Here is a 21,407-nt window from a genome sequence, read left to right as displayed (position 1 = left end):
TTAAGCAGTTCGTATCGTCTGTTAAGCTCTTGAGGTTTCCATGATTTTATAACATACTTACGTCATCATACACATTAAGATGCAGAAAGTGTGTGCGTAGAGTATGATGAATATATTATGTTTGTGAGTTTCATTGGAAACACCGCCGATGAATTTGCATGTATCGTGGTAATTCAAATAGACGATATATATTCTAAAATATAAAGCAATACATGCAACGTTGAAAGTTTTCTTCTAATCAATTAAAATCTAAATAGAACTTATTTAAATCAAAAAAATCTTTAAAACTTTATTAAAATTTCAATAATAAATATGCAATTTTAATTCCGTTTATCAATCACGTTTCTAATAATGATGCGTAGTCTATAATTTTTTACTTTGATTTTAATACATATTTGAAGAACATTTTCATAATTTTAAGAAATATAAATATTTACGCAATAAGAAGTTTCTTTTTAAATAGATTAAATATAAACATTAAGTAAAATGAAAAAAACATAAAGAATCAAAATTAATATAAGACGGATTTGAAGAAAATAAATTACGTCAATTCTAGGTTTCTTTGTCAATTTATGAAGATTACTTCTATTACGGTAAGAAACTGGTGGTAGGGCTTTGTGCAAGCTCGTCTGGGTAGGTACCACCCACTCATCAGATATTCTACCGCAAAACAGCAATATTAATACAATTTTAATATAATTGATATTGTTGTGTTCCGGTTTGAAGGGTGAGTGAGCCAGTGTAATTACAGGCACAAGGGACATAAAATTTTAGTTCCCAAGGTTGGTGGCGCATTGGCTATAAGCGATGGTTGACATTTCTTAGAATGCCAATGTCTAAGGGCGTTTGGTGACCACTTACCATCAGGTGGCGGCCCATATGCTCGTCCACCTTAATATTCTATAAAAAAATACAAGCAAGCTATACATAAAATAAAAATATACAGAGCTAGAACTACGCTGTGACTTAATAACTAAATGAATAAATTTATTATGTGATGATCTCGACTAGGTAAAATGACGGATTTCTAATTTTTGCACTATTATATGTGTTTAGATAAAAGTTTCGATTTTATTTATTTACAGTAATATTAATGTTTCGAAACTTTTAATTATGACTGTTACAATTAACATTATATCATCAAGTAGATCTTTTAATACTTACCGCTTTTGTTTAGTGCAAAAGAACTGTATCCTGACTTTGTTATAGAGAAATGATTCACAATGCTATCTTGTAGATTTTAGCTGTAAAGAAGTTTGTCGAAAAATATATTCACAATTGAATTGAAATTCTGGAATAAATAACTATATAATTAATTTAAGTATGATATGTGTACAAAATAAGTTTACGTATTTCAAAATTATTTATTTATTCAGTAAGGCAGACAAGTAAATAATGATAAGTCAACATTGAATAAATAAATATTTGGCAAATTCATAAGACTTTCGACATCGCTAGTTGGGTTGACACAATACATATAATTATATATGTATTGGTAACTATAATAAAAAGGCAAAACGGTAGCGAAACTATAACATAGTATCAATTTTAGTAATAGGTTTAGTTAGAAGACAAAAAGAAAGTCGGGCCGTTTTTAATGTTACAACACTTTTTATAAACTTTTTAGAAGTGTAATATCATTTACAACAATATAAGGAGATGTTGGATTTTAATTCAATAATTAATAAATGTGACAGAATTAATCATTATAATTGATTTCAATCATTATAATCACAATGTATAAACCACACATTGCAAAATTGTTTGACGTCGGTAGCTACAATGTAACAATGTAGTGATGATACGTTTAAAAAGGATACATGTGATATCTGCAGTAAGTACACTTGGTACAGGCGGATCATTGAGATTATTTTCTTAGTAATTTGCTTGGTTCTTAATTACAAATTGTAACAGTAACAGCCTGTTATTGTCCCATGCTGGGCTAAGGTCTCCTCACCCTTTTAAGGAGAAGGCAAATTGCGAAAACGGTTTAAAGTTTTTCTCCACTAATAACAGCGTTAATTTGTCATATAAAATAAACTTTACTGATAAGTTAACTTAGATTGCTGTAATAAAACTATACTTGTTTATACTACGCGATGAACACCACATAATACAGTAGGAGTATATTGTGTGGGTTAACATTTTAAATAAAAATAAACTTAAAAAAAAAAACACAAAATTAATTGAAGCGAATAACTTTCAATAAGGTTTTTAATTAAAAAATGTACGAATTATGTGCCTATTGTAATATTTTACGTCATAACACATTCATTTAATGAAAATATGAACTACAAAAAATATTATTGTACTTGAAATAGACGATACTGTATTATTCGATCGATTATATTGTTTTAAATGTCTCGTTGGACTTGTTGCTGGTTAATAAGATTGCAAGCACAAATACTTGGAGTTAGCAGTGTTTACATTCCCATAAAGCACGTCTCACGTAATATTTTACAAATGAATTCTAAAATTACTAACAAGAATACTGCTTTTTAAATTATGCTTATCAAATAAATAAGTGTTATCACGAGAGTAGCAAGTAGCATTTGAATTCAAATAAGAAATATACGTTAAAATATACTTTTTCATGACTAAACAAAAAAATAAAAATAAAAGAATAAGTCATTAATTAATACAACTCTCCTCAAATGAAATGATTGAAAATCAGGCATGTTGTTATGTACATGACATGAAAAGTTTTTATTTGATTGAACTCTAGTAGACCCTCTTCGGTATAATGACTGACGTAATATAATTTCACGAAAACCATCGTTTTATTCTCTTTCATGTCGAGTACTATTATAGCGATGATCTAGAGTTCAACGCTGATGCTTTTAAGTCAAGTGCTATTATTTCATTCGCTGCTAATAGTACACAGGATAAAGTCTCATGTATTGCTAAATTTATCGTTGCTTCATCTTATAAACATCACAAGTACTTTTTGTATAAAGTATATAGTAGTTTTAGTAGTCAGAAAAAAATGTGAGCCAGTAATTACAGGCACTAGGGGCATAATATATATTTTTTCATCGTTGTTAGTGCATTAACTATGTAAAATACAGTAGATATTTTGGGTTAACCTTAGAATCAGAGGAGGACAGGGATATGGAGACTTTACTTTGTGCCTAACACAACTCATTACAAACAATGCATCCGGATATTACAAAATCAAATTGATATAACGCATCCGCAACCCTACCCGTGATGTGTTGGGTTCGTGGCTCTGCGTGGGTGACGGAGCTCTCATTATCTCATTCTCTCATTCTTATAACAAACAAGTAAGCAGCAAGCGGGAAGTGTCTTTAGTAAAAAATACGCTACTGGTAGGGCTGACAGAAAAACGTGAATTGAGACATGAGGCTCATTTATCGAAATAAGCCACAATAAAGAGAAAAGGGCACCCATTCAAGTGAATGTAGGAAAAACAACGTATTGCTTATTGAATATACAGCGAACACGAAAAAAAACCACGCAATCATTAAATTCATATATTAGTCGTGTTGACGAATACAGCACAGTAGTAGCGTCTGAAAGCAACCTTTCAAGGTTAATGTGTTTTGTTGCTATGATTGATTGACATAGATTAAATTAATATATTTTTAAAACAAGACGACCTTATTTGAAAAAGTGTAATGTTTGAATGAATAGAAATGCCTAAATATATATTTTAAATAAAAGTTAGGATATCCTATGGATATGAAATGAAGACTTCGCGACTTTTGTTTAATTTGAATACATTTTAACTAGTAGAATATGAATGATATGTAATGATATTAAAATATATAAACTACGTCTGATAGGAAGGCTTCATCTATGTATTCTCTATTTCGAATAATATTATATTATATAATAAGCTATCTCAAAATTACGTATGACTAAGTAGTTAAATATTTTTATTGAATTTATAAAATCATGATTCATTATTTACAAATGTAAATAAGAAAGTTTGGCGGTTATCTAGTTCTGTCATTTTATTTGCCACTTGTATTTCATGTCGTTATGTTGTCGATAATCTTGTAATCATTTACGTAATTTAAAAATACTTAAATCTACAATTAAATACATAATAGAATATGCATTTGTTTCCATCTATATGTTAAGCAAAATTGACATTTCTAGTTTACTCTTATTCGAGATTAATCACCCCTAACTTAATTTTGCCACTTACTTCTTGACCAGTATATTAAAAGTACAGGGACATCTTGTGACTGCTTGAAAACAATCAGTTAATCTATTTTATTTTTATAATTATGAGCAAGTTGTGGTCTTCGTTCTTATTTATAATATGTGATAAGCAAAAGTGAGTATACATCACCTTTAAAAGTAATAATAATAGTAGCACGTGCAGATTTACTACCAGTTTTGTGTGCGACAATGGTAAAGATTAGAGGGAATTGATTTGTTACTTCATTTAAATTGTCATTTTTAACTGATAATGTAAAACTGTTTTCTTCCTTTTGAAGTAAATCAAACCATTGAGAACTATCTGAAAAAAATAAACTACTGTAATATACTATTTATTAATCCTTTTTTAATAAGTTGATTAGTGATATTAAAGACTTACCGCCTTTGAGTTCAAAGGAAACGGTTTTATCGAAACCTTGACTAAGCTTAATCTTGTTGGATAAGATCAAACCTTCGTGATTTGAATATTCTCCAACATAATAAGCTTGTTCGAATATTGGTGATAATTGAGATTCACGACTCCTAACAATGTCCAAAATAATTGTTGTATGTCCTTTAAAAGCATTTGGGTGAGATGCTTCCATATTGAGTACAAAGAAATTATTATTTTCTAATAATTCTTTAGGTATATCGAGCAGTTCAATTGTTACGGAATCGGATTGTTCTTTAATTCTAAAATATGAAGCAAATTCTGTAAAAGAAATTTGAATTAATCAAATAATGAATATTTTGGGTTTGAATATTTGGGTTGGAACAATACTTACCACCTGTTAGGTTCAGTGCGACTGAGGATACGCGAACATTTAAAAGCCGTATTTTGTCTAATTGTAAAGACTCATTTTCTATGCGTCCGATATATTCGCGTTTTTCGAATTGTAATACAATAGGATCTTCTGTTTCTAAAATAAAAAAAATAAATTATGCGTTTATAAATCGCGTCACTCGTTTGTGCCGTAAAAAAATCACATGCATAGACTCGTACAATATAACCAACTGTGTTGGGGTTTTCGAATTGCAAAAAGTCTAAGTACTATGAATTAAAATAAATTTGCAATTTTAAATTACAGCTCCTTTTAATTTAAAACGATTTATAAATTTCCCAAATATCACACAAATGCTAAAATATTTTACCTTTTGGAAACTCAACATGTATTGCCGCTCTTCCACCTATAGTTCCAAGCTTATCAGCTACTATGGTAAACAGCAAGTGACTATTTTTGTCTATTAAATCATCAGGCAACGGATTTGTTTCATTTGAAATCAATTTAACTAACATCTCATTTTGTATTAGAGAGAACCATTGTGAAGACTCTGTCAAGGAACAAAATATATTTAGTAGAATTTTCTACATAATTATGATACAAATCAATGGATAGTATTTTTTCATCAATTATATCGACAGATTTTTACCTCCTTCTAAGCTAAATTGAACGCTGCTGTCATAACCTTGCCTGAGAGATATTTCCTCTGTGAATTCTAATCCACCATCTTTTGTATAAGATCCTCTATAAAATGATTTTTCAAATACTGGATACTCAATTACAATTTTTGGTATATCAATAATAACACTCGTAGTTACGGCAACTGCTCTTTCTCCGGTCGCTTCAATTTCTAACACGACAAACTTATTCTTTTCAATTTCTTCTACTGATTCTGAATTCGATATTGCAATTGTTACTACGTTATTTGTATTTGATATTGTAAAGTCCTGATTGAAATCTGAAAATGTTTTCAATTTAATAAAATGATAATATAAAATTGTATTTTTTGAACATGATGCTATAGCTAGTTATTATGGTTTTTACTGGTGGTAGGGCTTTGTACAAGCTCGCCTGGGTAGGTACCACCCACTCATTAGATATTCTAACGCAAAACAGCAGTACTTGGTTTTATTGTTTCGGTTTGAAGGGTGAGTGTGCTAGTGTATAGGTACAAGGGACATAAAATCTTAGGTCGCAAGGTTGGTGGCGCATTGGGTATTTAAGCGATGGTTAATCAGGTGGCATATATGCTCGTCCGCCTTCATATTCTATAAAAAAATTTATTAACGAATATTGAATAAATTACTAACCTCCATTTAATGTAAAATTTGTTTGTGATGTAAATCCTGATTTTAGAATGATGTCTTCGACTGTTAGTTTGCCATTTTTTAAAACGCCATTGTAAGTGTTTTTCGTAAACTTTAAAATAGTAGGTTCTGTTAGTTCTGTAATATAGTTTATTTTTATAGATTGAAACGTTGCTTGAGAACTATTATTTAAAATTGCAAATGGGGTATACTCAACCTACCTTCTGGAAACTTAAGGGCTACAGCGGTATTCGCACCGACTGTCCTTGGCTTTTCAGCCACAATATTGAATAATAATACTTTCTCATTAAATATGAGATCTTCAGGAATGGTTGAATTTAAAGCTAGCACAATATTATTATTAGTGGTTTCCATTGAGAAATATTTCGCATGATCTGAAATTTGAATAATGTAACGTTATTATTTTTATAAATGTTCAAAAATAGAATAAAAAATATTTTAAATTATAAATTTCCTGATTCTATGGTGAAATTAAACTTAGACGTTGCCCAAGTTGGCATCTTGTTGACAAATCGATAATATTAAGATATCTATAGATAATTTAACGATACAAAATTCTTTAATTTTTTGAGCATACAATTTTTTGAGCATATAAATTTCAATATATATTAAAAATGTAAATCATTTCAAACTCTTTATTACAATATACAAATGTATATTTAGGACTCACCCCCCACTAATTCGAACATAACTGTTTCATCGAAGCCTTGGAATAAGCTGATGTCTTGAAAATTTACTTTTGAGTCATTTGAATATAATCCGTTATATATTTTTTGACTAAAAACAGGTGTTTCATAATCAGGTTTTATTATTTCCAGGAAAATTGCAGTCGAAGTTGTTATAGCATTTATACCAGATGCAACCAAGTTCAATGCAATAAAATTGTTCTTCTTTATGATATTTTCTGATACTTCCTTTTGTAACTCTAATAATACTGTGTTTTGAGTACTTTTTACAGCAAAGTATTCCTCATACTCTGTTGATATCGTTATTATTATAATAATATTTTTTTAAAGTATATTTAAAAGATTTACAGCGCTTGTTAGGTTGTACTTACGTCCTTTAAGGTTAAAAGTGACATCAGAATAGTTTCCAATGCTTAAAATAATACTTTCATGGGCTACAATATACCCTTCCAATGTTCCACTATACAAAGGCTTCTCAAAACTTAATGCCCTAGCTGCAAAGAAACATGCGAAAAAAGCCATATTCAAAAAAATATATACCGTTATTGCAAATGATAAAAAAGTTCTAATAGATTCAATTACAATTTCTAAAATCATGTGTATAAAGCCAATAGTTTTTTTGTTTATAGAATAAGAAAGTATAAAAACATGCAACTGTAAGTCAAAGGTCTTCGTGTTTTTCAAGTAAAATGTTGCTGAAAATGACTGCACTGGCAGCAGTGGATATACACGTGGCACTAGCGAAAATTACTTTCGATTCTGTCTTTCTAGCGAACTGTATTTATTTATACTTACCACTTAAATAAAATAACAATGTAAATACATATTTAAAAGTATGGTTTTCGTTCTTGTAAACTAACATTAATATAAAATTCTTATGTATATACACTTACCTAATAAAACCCAATATTTATATTGACTTGTAACAATATAATTGCAATGCAAACATCGAAATAAAAATGCTTAGACTTAAAAAAATGAGCACTAACACTAACGCAATATATTATTATATTCTTATTATTTTGCAATTTTGTAAACTAAGCGAGTTTATTTGTGTTAAAATATTTTCTTACTTTAGGAAAAATATTAATTTATATTTTCAAAAATCAAATTCCTCGTATAGGGAATCGTTTTTACTGATAGACAAGACATAAGAAATGCGAAAGCTTTTTTTATAAGGCTTAGAGCCTAAATAAAATCGTAAATCGCATAGCATAAATTATGTTGTGTAAGTACTTATTAAATCATGAGTACTTCGTAATCGTATAGGTATGTAATGCGTAGCAGAAAGATGACGATCTACAAAGGGGAATTCCCAGTGACAGTCTCTTTTTAGAAGTCATTTAAACAAATTTAATAGTCTTGTAATATTTTATGCTATAAAAAGCTAGCTATAAAAAGTAAACATATTATTTGTTTGATTATTATTTATCATATTTTTATCACACAATATAACAAAGTTATACACATATAAATTTTGTTAAAAAGTGGGATTAACGCTACTGCAATTTATGATTCATATAATTATATAATATTATATGATAAATTTTCAATATAAAATAAAAACATAAAGAAAATACATAAAGTGTTATTTCATTTGTAATAAGTTTGAATGTATAAATATATATAAAAAAGTGGAAATGTATGGAAATAAATACACATAAAAGGTGACGTAATTTCTTCGATAAACAATAGTATTATTGATCGAAGTGTAATTTGCTCTCTTACCTTCAGGCAGGAGTAACACGATCATGGCATTTGCACCGCTTGTGTATTCTCTCTGTGCTATAACTGTGAGGTAGATTTCTCTTTGTTGAAATGATTCTTCTGGCAATAGAGTTGTAACGGTGAAGGTTATTTGATTTCCACTAGCAACTAATTTGAAATTTTCCGAAAATTCTAAAAATAAATAACTTAAAAGTTATATTTGATTCGTATTTCAATTCAAAATTAACTAGTCCCATTAACATATTTAAATATATATCTTCTGAAATTATGTAATTCAGCAGCAATTACTTACGTCCGTCCAAACTAAATTTAACTTCACTGTCGTAACCCTGGCGGAGATAAATGGAATCTTGTAGAATGAACTCATGTTCCTTAGTATAGTTTGCCATGTAGAAGGGTTGCGAGAAAATTGGCTCGTCGGGCAACTCGAACTGGCTGTCTGCTAAAACTTTAACCGTAGCGGTTGCTGTTCTTCGAGGATCACCAGTTCTATCTACATCCTAAACAAAACAATTAATTAAATACTTAATCATCGAAATTGTAATTAAACGTCTGTTTTATCATACGTATCTATTTCTTTATACCCTGCTTATATTCTTCTTTCTCGGAAATACTGTAATACAATAATTTCGCAGGAAGTATGCCTTTTATAAAAAGGATGTTATACTTAATTATTTATATTACCTTTCTTATATTGTTTTTATTAAATATAATTAAATGTTAAATAAAAACAGATTTATACATACATACATACATGTTGAAATTAAATATTCTTTACTTCTCTCTTATTTACGACAATCCTATAGAATCCCATAGAAGTTTATCGTAGCTTACAAGTTATATTTATAAAACTTAAAATGATATATGAATGTGAATATATTTCTAATGAATTAGGACAATATGCCGCCGATTCCACACATTATTTCAATAAGACATACTGCTGACAATTTACCCTTCATCTTTTGTGTCTCTTAAAATCAGCTAATCTTTAAAAATATTAAGTTACCGTGGCTGTGATTGTGAGAATTATCGCCTCCGGGATCGATCTGATAAATGTTGTAGTTCTCAAAGTCGCCTTGAATTCTTTTGGTATCGTAGATGAATTATCGTATGCGATTTCAAATAGTTGGCTCCCTTCTAATGTAAAGTCAATCCTTTCCGTTGTTAGGTCGATATCTCTGACAATTATGTCACTTATGCAGTTAGTAAGTAAAAAATTTGGCGGGACTGGAGGTGCTAGCGTGAGTTCATAACTATTTGATGGCTTAAACACAGGGTCGTTATTATTGGTGTCAGTTATATCTATACTAAAAACCTGAAAAACTTAAGATTGTTTAAAACAATATAATAATTGACTAAAACTGCCTTAATTAACATAATAGCAAAAAAAACCTATAATCAGGTTTTATATGCTCAAAAATAAACGTTAACATTTTAAGACAACTAGTATCGAATTTTTGCGCACCAAATCCGTACCGCAACCGTAACAGCCTGTGAATGTCCCACTGCTGGGCTAAAGGCCTCCTCTCCTCTTTTTGAGGAGAAGGTTTGGAGCTTATTCCACCACGCTGCTCCAATGCGGGTTGGTAGAATTCACATGTGGCAGAACTTCAGTGAAATTAGACACATGCAGGTTTCCTCACGATGTTTTCCTTCACCGTAAAGCACGAGATGAATTATAATCACAAATTAAGCACATGAAAATTCAGTGGTGCTTGCCCGGGCTTGAACTAACGATCATCGGTTAAGATTCACGCGTTCTTACCACAGGGCCATCTCAGCTTGACCAAATATTTCTGTTAATCTTATGTCATATATTTTTCAATGTGTGCACTAAACTGTAAACAAAAATAAATAATCTTACTAAATTTCTTGAACTGCCATCAGCGCATCTAAAATTTGCTGTAAAACCAATAGATTGTGCGGTTTCAATATCTTCATATGTTTTGTAATTATCACGGGTCGAGATAGTAAGCTCAGAATCAACTAGTGACACATTTACGTATGGTCCACCATTAAGACCTTCTGTTCTATGTGTAACACTGTTTATGGCTGTAATGTAATTTTCATTTAAATATGATTATTATTATATACGTTTTTTTAACTTTCTTATCGAAACTAATAGTAAAGGGTCTGATTTTGCAATAGGTACATTCGATTCAGCATTTATTTTTTTCACTTAAATATACCGAAAGAATAGATCGATAGTGTTTTATCCAAATTGCAAATAGACCGTTACTTTATTATATTGATATTTTCGCCACGCGGTTTCATCTGCATTAAATACAATGATATGTTTTTGCTTTACACTGTTGTTTTACAATGGCTAGTTGCTTACAGTTAAATTAATGTGTCGCGATAAAAGATTTTGTTCTTTACTTTTTTGGTACTACACTTATTGTAACTATGAAATATTTATTATAACATGATTATAGCGCCACCTTGCGCATTTTAGCTGTGAAATATAGTCTAGACTTAACAAATGTATTGTCATTCAGGCTACATGATTACTAATGCACCAATTATTATGTAAATATATGTTCTTAAGATATCATTTTAACATGCTTTTCTGTAGTGAAAAACTAACCTTCGATGCCTGTAGTTGATTTTCTGTAAATAATACCACTGTCACTGTCTAGTATTCGTATATTTTGAGGTAACAACCAATTTGGTATTCCATCTATCGAGCAACCTGAAAAACGTTGACTTATTATTATATATGAACACATGGTTTTATTTATTAATTATATTTATATTTTGTAAATTTATACTGTTTGTTTACCGAATAAAAAATAAACAAATAAAATATGATTCGTTTTGATCATGAACAGTAATTGTCTACGAGGTAGTTTAAAAGCATCCCTATAAATAGCGTTTCGTAAATTTAGTATGTGACAAATACGTTTAGGATGACTTTAACGACTCCTTACTCCCAATTGAAAAAATATTGATTAATGATGTGCAATAACGATTTGTTTAATATTTACGAGGTGTTTGTCATATAGATTCGTATTTTATTTTCTGTTTTGATGACAAGATTAAAAGAAAGTTATGGTCGGTGTAGATTTACACGGAATTACCCCATATCATATTACTTAAAAATAATATTGCAGTCATTTTAATTCAGCGTTATTGTGATTAATAACAAAGGATTCTATAAAATCACATATCGGCAGTACATATATTAAACTTTATTTCAAACGCAAATATATAAAAAAACTGAAATTTGAAATAATTCCGATAAAAATTCTGAATTTGTTAGTCATTGAGAATATAATATTCTATAATAAAGCTTAAAAAGAAATAAAAAAGAGAAGCGAGCTACATTCAGATTTTTAACAATGAAACCACAACAACAGAAAAGTTATAAGAGAGAGAATTTATTTCAAAACATTCTTCCAATTCGCTTAATTCAAATCTTCGCCTTGACGTAAATGTTTATATAAAGATTTCCTGTAAGAAAACTAAACTCAAAAAAAAAATTGAGATAGTGATTGCGACATTGACAATAACAATAAATTAAAATGTATAAAAATAACGTATCACCGTATGGCCGGTCTTAAACATTTTACGGGTGATACGGAGTGAGTTTTTACAAAATGACACTGCAGTTGTGAAAAAGTGATAATGTTTAAACGGTTAAAATGAATAAATACTTACCATGATTCACTTGTATATACGACGTGATAATGACGTAGAAAAATAATACCCAGCGATCTCCCATTTTCAATTAATGTATATTGTTCGAAATCACATCACAATATTAAAACTTGCACAACTTTCTTTCATAAATTAATATACAATTTTTTTATTAAAACCAATGATTAAGTAAAAACCAAAATGATTAAATGTTAAGAAAATAACAAATAATACGTCAGTTATTAAAAAAGTTTACACAAAACTAATATCTTTGTGATTATCATCGCGTCCACGTAGGTGCAGATAAAGCTGATGACAATTATTGGCCTGCCAATCTACCGATACATATCTTTGTATGGAAATATAATAAATACATTATCTTTCATGGATTATTTCAAGTGTAAGTAAAAATAGGTACATAGACTACTTGATAAAAATGTTTCACATAAAATATGGCTTATTCAGATAATTAATAAACACTAAACTTGCAAGACTGTTTATGATCATTATTTATTAAAAATGTTTTTGAAAATAAAAAATAACTTCTAGATAGTGCAGAAGGACCTTCATCCGGCACGGTTTTTCGTGAAATAAAAAGGGAAATAAAAATAACTAAATCAATTGATCATAATATTATGCCTCTGGGTTTGAATGTCAAATTACCCCTCAAATTCCATGGTTATGTTAATCGCTGGTGTAAAAATATATTTTTTTTGTCATAAACTTAATATATTTGCGTTTTATAGTATCAGCTCTGAAACGTATATATACTTTCTTATAAATAATTTATCAGTATCTTAATTAATAAAGTTATTTCTTGTACTTTATTGTAATTGTGCAAGAAATATATAAAATCTTTTCTTATATAGTGTTAGCTTTATATTATGGACATTACTTATTTGTTTGTATTGTATAGATTAACTAATCATAGCATGGATTAAAATGTTATATATATTTATTTTTGTTCTATAATTGATAAGGAATACAAATACATCGTTTTGTTTTTATAACTTTTAAAAAAACAAACCTACCTTCTACGTCCTTACGGGAAATTTAAACAGATAGTCAAATTCAATTGTGATGAATGAATGAATGAGGATAATCTAAAAAAAATATTATAAAAAAATATTTGATAAGTTATAATTAGTAATAAGTAAACAAGTATTTGACTGACTCAAACAACTAATCATAGTTCTGTTTTTAAGATAACAAATTATTGTGTATTGATATATAAAAATGTATACAACTAGTGGATTTGTAGAAAATGCTATGGAATTTCTGATAATGACCTAGGAACGAACATATCCTGTGATAATCATATTATTCTTATCAGATAATCATTTTTGATTGCATTTTAATATAAGTTTTCGATTAATCATGACGTTAGCTTTATCTTGATTATATACGATTATAGTCGATAGGTATTTAAATTGACTTATGTTAAGAATAAAAAACCAATAAATAAATAAGGAGTCAAATAAATTAAAACAGAGTTGTATTGATGAAATAAATATATTTTTCCTACTATTATAATATGTATCAATACTATATTTAGTACTCGAGCTACGCACAAACAATGGAGTAGAGAACGGGGTCTGAAAGGGGCCGTGACGGCATAAGAAAATTACATATCGATTGCCGATATTACACAGAAAAAATACACATACGGGAAACATAACAAAAAAAAGTAATATGTACTTGATATTTCTAAATTAAAATTAATAATAAATAAGAAACATACCTTTTTTTAATTATCGTATCTTGCATTAGAGAGTAGACACATTACGTTAGTAAAACATTTTTAAATTCAGTAATAATATTCTAAAAATATAATTATAATGAAAAAATATTTTGGAAGCGACAGTTGTTTCGATGAAATAATTTCGTTTATATTCTTATTTTTAATGAAATCACATTTACATATATTTTTTTTAATTGAATTTACATTTATCATTTCATGAATTTTAATGTCATATTAAAACCTTATGAATTATTTTACAACAAAACTATCATAAAATCTATAAACTATTACAATGATAAATATGCGTTGAAAGAACTACTGAGTTTATTGTCTGATTATTTTAATTTTTTTTTTCTTTGAAAAACGATAACAGAATCATCATCAAGGATGCTAATATATAAAAATTGAATATCTGTCATAAAAATACCTCTCATAATATTTTGATAGTAACAATAGAAAAATCGAAATTGAGCGTAACTTAATATTTATTTATCTTAATAATGATTTTAATTTAATATTTTTTAACATAACATTTAAAGACTGGACTTATATTTTGCTTGCAATAGAATAATTATAAATCCTTTGTTAATATGTATGTTTGTTAATATGTGTGTTGATTTGAATATTAATTGATTTAAATTTCAGGTAGATTTACTCAGTTTTTAATCTTCTCGGTAGAAATTAGAATCCACATTCCGATCTGGTGGTAGCTTTACATTTGAAGTAACCTAAAAATGGTTGTTAAAGTACGATAGAATTAAGTTTTTTTTTTTAATTTGATAATTCGATAAGACATTCGGTTATTAAACTCCGAATCATAAGATATACTTTTCTTCCTAGATAACTAGTGAATGAACCTATACAAAAATATATCATGCATCTAACACGTTACTAATAATCATTTCTTTTAAAGAGTAGAACTAGAATATTTAATTTTTACGACAGCATAGTCAGTAATTTTTTGTTGGGCTATGTCTACGGTTGTTCAAAAAACATAACAAAAAACAAACCAAAAAGAAAATGAAAAGTAAAATTTGTGTACAAATTGTTATTAGTGAGTTCATGGATAGCATACTTTGGTAATTAGCTGTAACAAAGTTGTTTTAATTATAAAAATAGCCAAAAAATGCGATGAGTTTCTTTTGCCGGTTCTTCTGAGGTAAAGATATTTTATTTCCGAACCGAATTTTGACTATATTTAAGTAAGTGTAAGTAATTATTAATATAAATATAATAATAAGGTTACAAATGATATCTAGAAAATACGATGTAATTACAGATTATATTAATTTCAGAATCTATTTGATTGTCTTAGTTCCAACCGTCTATATCTCCATGATGCTCTATGCTGCCTTGAGGTTTTCTGTTGACGCTTACATTGAGAGAAAGAAGCTGCTGCATTGGCAGCCGTGGCGAAAGATTTACCATGCTGGCCCATTGCCCTGAACATAGCTCAGGAAATTTTAGTTTCTTAAGAAAATGACCTTCTAAATACCAAGGGGATACGCAAGTAGGCGAATAATCCCATATCTTCATTTCGTTCAAGCGTACCCATCTGAAAATTTTATTCAAATATATTATTATTTATATAATATCAGCAAAAAAAATAATTTTTAATATAAAGTTAACGTTAAAGATGATGAGTGCAATAAAATGCATCATCTTACATATTACAGAATTTAAAGAGTGATTCAAAATAATGTTATTAATGGTTATAAATAAGATTGTATATAAACAATACTAAAATAAAACTTACGCAGATACATAAAGAGCATGACAATCACAATGCCACGGGTTATTGGAGAGTTTGACGTTTGCAAGTTTGGGCATATAGTCTAGTGTACGTGACGGCAGAGATGGAAACATGTTGTTATCCAAATACCTGAAAATTTTCACCAATATTAATAACTACAACCTATAATGGCTGGTTAAGGCCTGACCTCGTGCTTGCTGGGATCACGAAATTGTTTTCACGTGATTGTTTTCCCTGGGGTAGATATGTCCTAATCATAGCAGATCACAGGCGAGTCAACGGTCAAACGTTTGTCTATTAAGCGTAAAAAAACAATGTAAGTTTCGTTTATATTTGATATTGGTATTTCGGCTACTATTTTAAATTCCACATAATGTCATTTCATTTTAATTGTTTTGGCCCATTTTTTACCACCATAACATTGTATACCACATACACAAATATACAGATATTTGTAATATAAATAATTATAACTAAAAAATCAATTTAAAAGCCTTTAAAATGCTTAGCATTTTCTGTAACTATAATTTATTAGTTCTAAAAGAGTAATTAAAGTACGGTAATCGTTGTAACTTGTAAAAATGATTAGAGTTCTTAGTCTTTCTTTGTGATTTATGAACGACGCAGCCAACCCAACGTCGTTTCAGTACAATTGAGAACTTCTTAGCTAAGGATAGGCGGCCTATTATGTAATCAATTTCATTTATAAACGAACATGAACATTTCAAAATACAGCAATAAAATTAAGATCTTTGTTTTGAATACATGGACTATATACATGAAATATATAATGGATATATACGTGGAATATTAAATATTTGAGAAAATTAAATACGAAAACAATATCGTCCTAAAAACACTAATAGTAAATTATATTTATGAAACCGGATGTTTCATGATTGTCTATGGTATGATGCCACCAACCCATACTGGGCCAGAGAAGGTTTATGGGATACTAGTTTCTGCTCGTGGCTTAGCCCGTGTGTGACGGGTTGGATACCTAACCCTCATACACGGTATGTTACATGCCATATGTACTTTTATGAACCCCTGACATACATTCATGTTGTATGCATGTTTTCATGATAACCAAATAAGTAGTTAACACGAGAAAGCATAACAAACAAATTTATTTTTAATAATAGTTATAGATTATTTACTTTATTTTCATCTTAATTACAAACTTTGGCTTAAACGAATTTTGAATTATGTATGTATTACGAGACACATATACATTTGGTTATATATAAAATGATTTTTAATTACTTACAGGGTCGTTAAATTCTTGAGCGTCGAAAATGTTTTAGAATGAACTTCGTAAATTTGATTGTCAGACAGTATAAGTGATGTTAGATTTTCTAAGCCATGGAAAGCTGATATATTTAAAAAACGTAATTTGTTTTTGGCTAAATCCAGTTTCTCTAAATTAGAGCAATTCATGAAAATATCGTCGGGGATTTCTGATATGGAATTTTCTTTTAAATCCAAGGTCCGAAGCTGTCTGAGCTTTAGGAATTCTAGGCCAGTTAGCTGAAAATATATGTAGTACTTAGTTTCTGTTGTAATATTATTTGACAAAAAATATTCACAAATAAAATTAAAACGAAAAACAAAACATCAAAATAGCTTACGAATTCTATTACAGTTATTTTATCATAAAATACTTTAAAAATTTCATTAGAGTCGTCGTAAAAAATGAGTACTTACAGTAATCAAATGATTATTGGACAAATCCAAGAAGGTCAAACAAAATAAACGGCGAAATAAATTCGTAGGAATATTTTGTAAATTATTTTTATCTAGCAGCAATGTTTCTAAGGAAGAGAGATTTTCAAATGCATTTTCCGTTATATTATTTATTTTGTTATCTGACAATTTCAAAATTTGAAGATTGTTCAAATTAAATGTTCCATTTTCTATTTGTTGAATTTTATTTCTTGACAAATCTAATATTGTAAGCGATTCAAGTCCAACAAATGTGTCGGAAGGTATGTATATGATTTGGTTGTTCGAAATATCGATTGTTTCTAGATAGGAATTGTTAACAAATAGCCTTTCGGGCAGTGTATATAAAAAGTTGTTAGACAAATCAACATGAAATAGTTTTTTCGTATATCTGAACGCTTCGCTGTCGATTTCTTCTAAATAGTTCCTTTGCAAGCGCCTGAAATAAAAAAATATTATTTTATTCTTTAAATCAAAATTGCCTAAAATTATTTTTTTGATAAATTATATTAAATAAATCAATAAATTTACAATACCTATTTTTACTATTTAATGTATATTAATTTACACAGTTTTGTAGCAAAAAGAAATTCATTTTTTCTAGTAACTTCTTATTTAACACATCTGTTAACTATATTTCTAACGATGTTTAATATCTAAGTAGTAGGTGTGCTTAATTCTAGTAACACGATTTACTTCCCTATGGAATTGAGATTGAGTTGTCTCAGTAGATAACCATCCACGTCGTTCACATATAAGCCCTAATGAAGTACTTATATACTTACAAAATCCGTAAATTAACAAGGGAATCGAAAATCCCAGAAGGTAAGAATTCGACGTGATTGTCAAACATGTCCAGTTCCGTTAACGACCGCATCCCTTTAAATGTAGTTTTATGTAAAGTGCGCAGTCTGTTTGTGCCGAGGTCTCTGGAATTATATTGTCACTGTATTCCTTTACCACAACAAAACGAACAGCCTTTTACGCATTCATATGAATATGTTTATCTATTATTTATTCAATATTATAATTCAACATTTGCAGTATTATATTCAGTATGCCTACTTTAGACATTCCGCAGCGATAACAACGCTTCTTGGATAATGTTTTAACTAATGTCAATCATTTTACTGATAAAGTAATTTAAAAAATATATAAATTCATTATTTATACGAGTAAGTAAATATATATTTGACAAAAGTTACATTTTCAGCTATTTAAATATAAGTTAATTGATGTTTATTATTAAATATTAGTTAATGATAATTATGATGTCCCAATCAGTGGGGCTGCAGGCGCAGTGATACGCTGTAACATCGATAAAACCTATTGGCATTTTATATATTGTAACTTACGCAGTTACGATCGATTTAACTTTTGCAGTATTGTTTTATTAGCAAAAGTGCGCTTCAACACCTAGCTCGATGCGCTTCTGGATTTAGAAGTGTTTATAATCGATACTCTATAAGTAAAAAAAAAATTAAAAAATACATTTGTACTTTTCAACGTTACAATCGTGCTCCAAATAATTTATGCTCCTATATATCCAAACATAGTTTTTTTTTTCGTTAAAATTAGTTTTGTTATACTTACATAGTATACAAATCAGCTGGTACAATCAAATCTGGGGATAAGGTAGTAAGCCCAGTCCGCCAACACTTGAGCGAGCGGTGAGTAGCATCACATCTACACAAGCCCTTGGAACATTGACGCCAACGTGACTGCCCAAAGCTTATAGACCATACTGTGATTCAAAATTGAAATACTAAATATGTCAATAAATTGATTATATGCAAATATACATGTTAATCAGGCTAATTTTAGATACGCGAATTAAAGCTTTTGGAATTTATATTAATTAAAAAATATATATGAAACGCACACAAGGCAAAATTAAAGATAGATAGATGTAATAAACAAAGCTTTTGCGTTTTCATAGAGCTAATCAATTTAAAAAAGGGCGAAGGTACTATAATATGAATTGATGTCGCCTATTAACTGCTTATATTTAATAAAGCTTACCCGGTTGTTCTATAGCTTGTAATCGTCGGTCAAGTTTACGCCAATGGAGCTCGCTGGTACAGCCACTGTTTGGCTGATCGGGTCTACGGCCTGTGGTCAATACCTCGAGAACTTCACACGGAGACAAATTGCATTTTGCTTGTGTCACTTTGAACACTGAAAAAAAATATTGATGTAATACTTTGATGAAAAAATTATCAATAACTTATTATTTATTTAATATATAAAAACAAATATTTCACATATTCAAATCTCTTATCCATTGTTTAACTTCTCCAATAAGCAATTTAAGATCCAATATAAAAGTATAATATAAAGTTTGCACTAAAGGTTGATGTAATTTATGTTACTAAAATAAGGTGGACCTTGCCGATACACCTGATAATTATTTTTGATGATTTGATTTGATTTGATTTGGTTTGTTAATGTTATATGTATACTAATATTATAAAGTGAAGATGTTTTATTTGTGAACGCCTCAGGGTTTTCTTTTTTGATTAAAAATATTTTTGATTAGATAAATCATTACTTGGCTAAAACATAGAATCACGGAACAGTATTAAATAAACTAGCGTCTCCACGCAGTTAAAGCCTTTTTTAATATGCTCTTTGCTCCCGTGGGTCCTAGTGTAAGCCTTTTCAAATTCGACTGGCTGTTCCAAATAATATTATTGTATTCAAGCAAAGAAACAAACAGTTCAGTTTTATTATATTAAAATATATATTAATTTGTATTAAATGTACTTTAGGATAATAATTATATTACATGTTATACTTAAGATAACACAATAAGTGTTTTTTTATACAAACTATTTGTAAAAAATGGAATATTTTTTACCTTTAACTTCAACGATTTGTAGAGCAAGCAATAGATGTACTAAATTCATAGCGTTGATTCGGTCCACTGATCACCTGAGAACAATAATACTAAATCGTGGAGCCTAAATGCTTTTGTCCTTTTGTTCAACTAGGACATATATGATGCAATATCGCTCTATTCATAAGCTTTTATATCAAATTTCAATGCGAATAAACATTTCTTAATGAATAAAATTAATATAATTTTGTTCTGAGCGTACTACATAAACATTTTATAATCAGACGATATGTATATATATATATATAATATAATGGATATAATATTTAATTTACGAAATAGCTCATATGTTATTTCATATTATTATAATATTATTGTAATGATTCCAAAAAACTGACGTGACTGGCATAGAGCTAATTTTATTTTATAAATAAATTATAAACATTTTTTGAAGTATGATATATATGAAAATATCTTTTTATCATGTAATGGCCTAAATATATACTTCAGTTGATTGCAAAGTCCTTAAAATGTCTTAAAATCAATAATAATAAAATGTTGGCAAAACCTTTTATTTTTTCGCTGGAAAAACGCATTTACTCTTTTCCCCGACATGAAGTGGGGCTCGCCGACGCTGAAGGCACCGGAATACCCACTAAAAGGCGCAACGCACTTGTGGCAGGACCTACCGAAGCAACCGTGCCCGGTAAGTACTTGTGTCAGTCTGAATGTGAGTGTGCCGTGACTCCGTTCCACCCAGTGACTCAAGTGGGGACGGACCACCTATACTGTCGCCAGGACTGCCGAGATACGAGTGGGACGAGGACCCCAGGTCCTCCTCCCACCTGTGAATCAAAGCTCGCTGGGTCCTGACTCCGCCAATCCTGGACGGTCGCCGCTCGACCTCGAGACAGGGTTCCACCCGGAACCCTGTCTCCGAAGAAGAGCCATGTTACGAGCGGTGAGAGCGTCCACCCAGATAGGTGCACCGTACAGCGCCATGGAGCGCACCACAC

The 21,407-nt window shown here is 29.4% G+C and overlaps 2 protein-coding genes across 3 annotated transcripts in view; both read right to left on the bottom strand.

Moving 5' to 3' along the window:
* Positions 1 to 12,601, bottom strand: part of LOC126768776 (uncharacterized) — a 31,907-nt gene extending 19,306 nt beyond the window's left edge. Inside the window, exons 1-15 of one of the 2 annotated variants that reach the window (XM_050487073.1) lie at positions 12,355 to 12,601; positions 11,282 to 11,386; positions 10,559 to 10,746; positions 9,701 to 10,009; positions 8,987 to 9,194; positions 8,695 to 8,865; positions 7,338 to 7,460; positions 6,951 to 7,256; positions 6,481 to 6,654; positions 6,263 to 6,397; positions 5,602 to 5,910; positions 5,323 to 5,502; positions 4,956 to 5,090; positions 4,571 to 4,882; positions 4,322 to 4,492 (exon numbers count right to left, since the gene is read on the bottom strand). In XM_050487073.1, coding sequence (XP_050343030.1) covers positions 4,322 to 4,492; positions 4,571 to 4,882; positions 4,956 to 5,090; positions 5,323 to 5,502; positions 5,602 to 5,910; positions 6,263 to 6,397; positions 6,481 to 6,654; positions 6,951 to 7,256; positions 7,338 to 7,460; positions 8,695 to 8,865; positions 8,987 to 9,194; positions 9,701 to 10,009; positions 10,559 to 10,746; positions 11,282 to 11,386; positions 12,355 to 12,418 — 2,890 coding nt within the window. In that variant the 5' untranslated portion in view covers positions 12,419 to 12,601. The remainder of the gene's footprint in view (positions 1 to 4,321; positions 4,493 to 4,570; positions 4,883 to 4,955; positions 5,091 to 5,322; positions 5,503 to 5,601; positions 5,911 to 6,262; positions 6,398 to 6,480; positions 6,655 to 6,950; positions 7,257 to 7,337; positions 7,461 to 8,694; positions 8,866 to 8,986; positions 9,195 to 9,700; positions 10,010 to 10,558; positions 10,747 to 11,281; positions 11,387 to 12,354) is intronic. The other variant, XM_050487072.1, reaches the window with a different exon arrangement.
* A 2,009-nt stretch (positions 12,602 to 14,610) lies between these two features.
* On the bottom strand, positions 14,611 to 20,478 carry LOC126768607 (carboxypeptidase N subunit 2-like). The gene is made up of 8 exons (XM_050486792.1): positions 20,413 to 20,478; positions 19,575 to 19,730; positions 19,146 to 19,296; positions 18,338 to 18,481; positions 17,535 to 17,991; positions 17,098 to 17,357; positions 15,831 to 15,956; positions 14,611 to 15,629 (listed from the first exon to the last, which is right to left on the bottom strand). The coding sequence occupies exons 1-8, from the start codon at positions 20,459 to 20,461 to the stop codon at positions 15,386 to 15,388; spliced, it is 1,587 nt and encodes a 528-aa protein (XP_050342749.1). The 5' UTR covers positions 20,462 to 20,478; the 3' UTR covers positions 14,611 to 15,385.
* Positions 20,479 to 21,407: the final 929 nt, after the last annotated feature.

This window comes from Nymphalis io, chromosome 5 (genome assembly GCF_905147045.1).
Source record: "Nymphalis io chromosome 5, ilAglIoxx1.1, whole genome shotgun sequence".
Taxonomy (NCBI): domain Eukaryota; kingdom Metazoa; phylum Arthropoda; class Insecta; order Lepidoptera; family Nymphalidae; genus Nymphalis; species Nymphalis io.
This window is presented reverse-complemented; position numbering and strand designations above follow the sequence as displayed.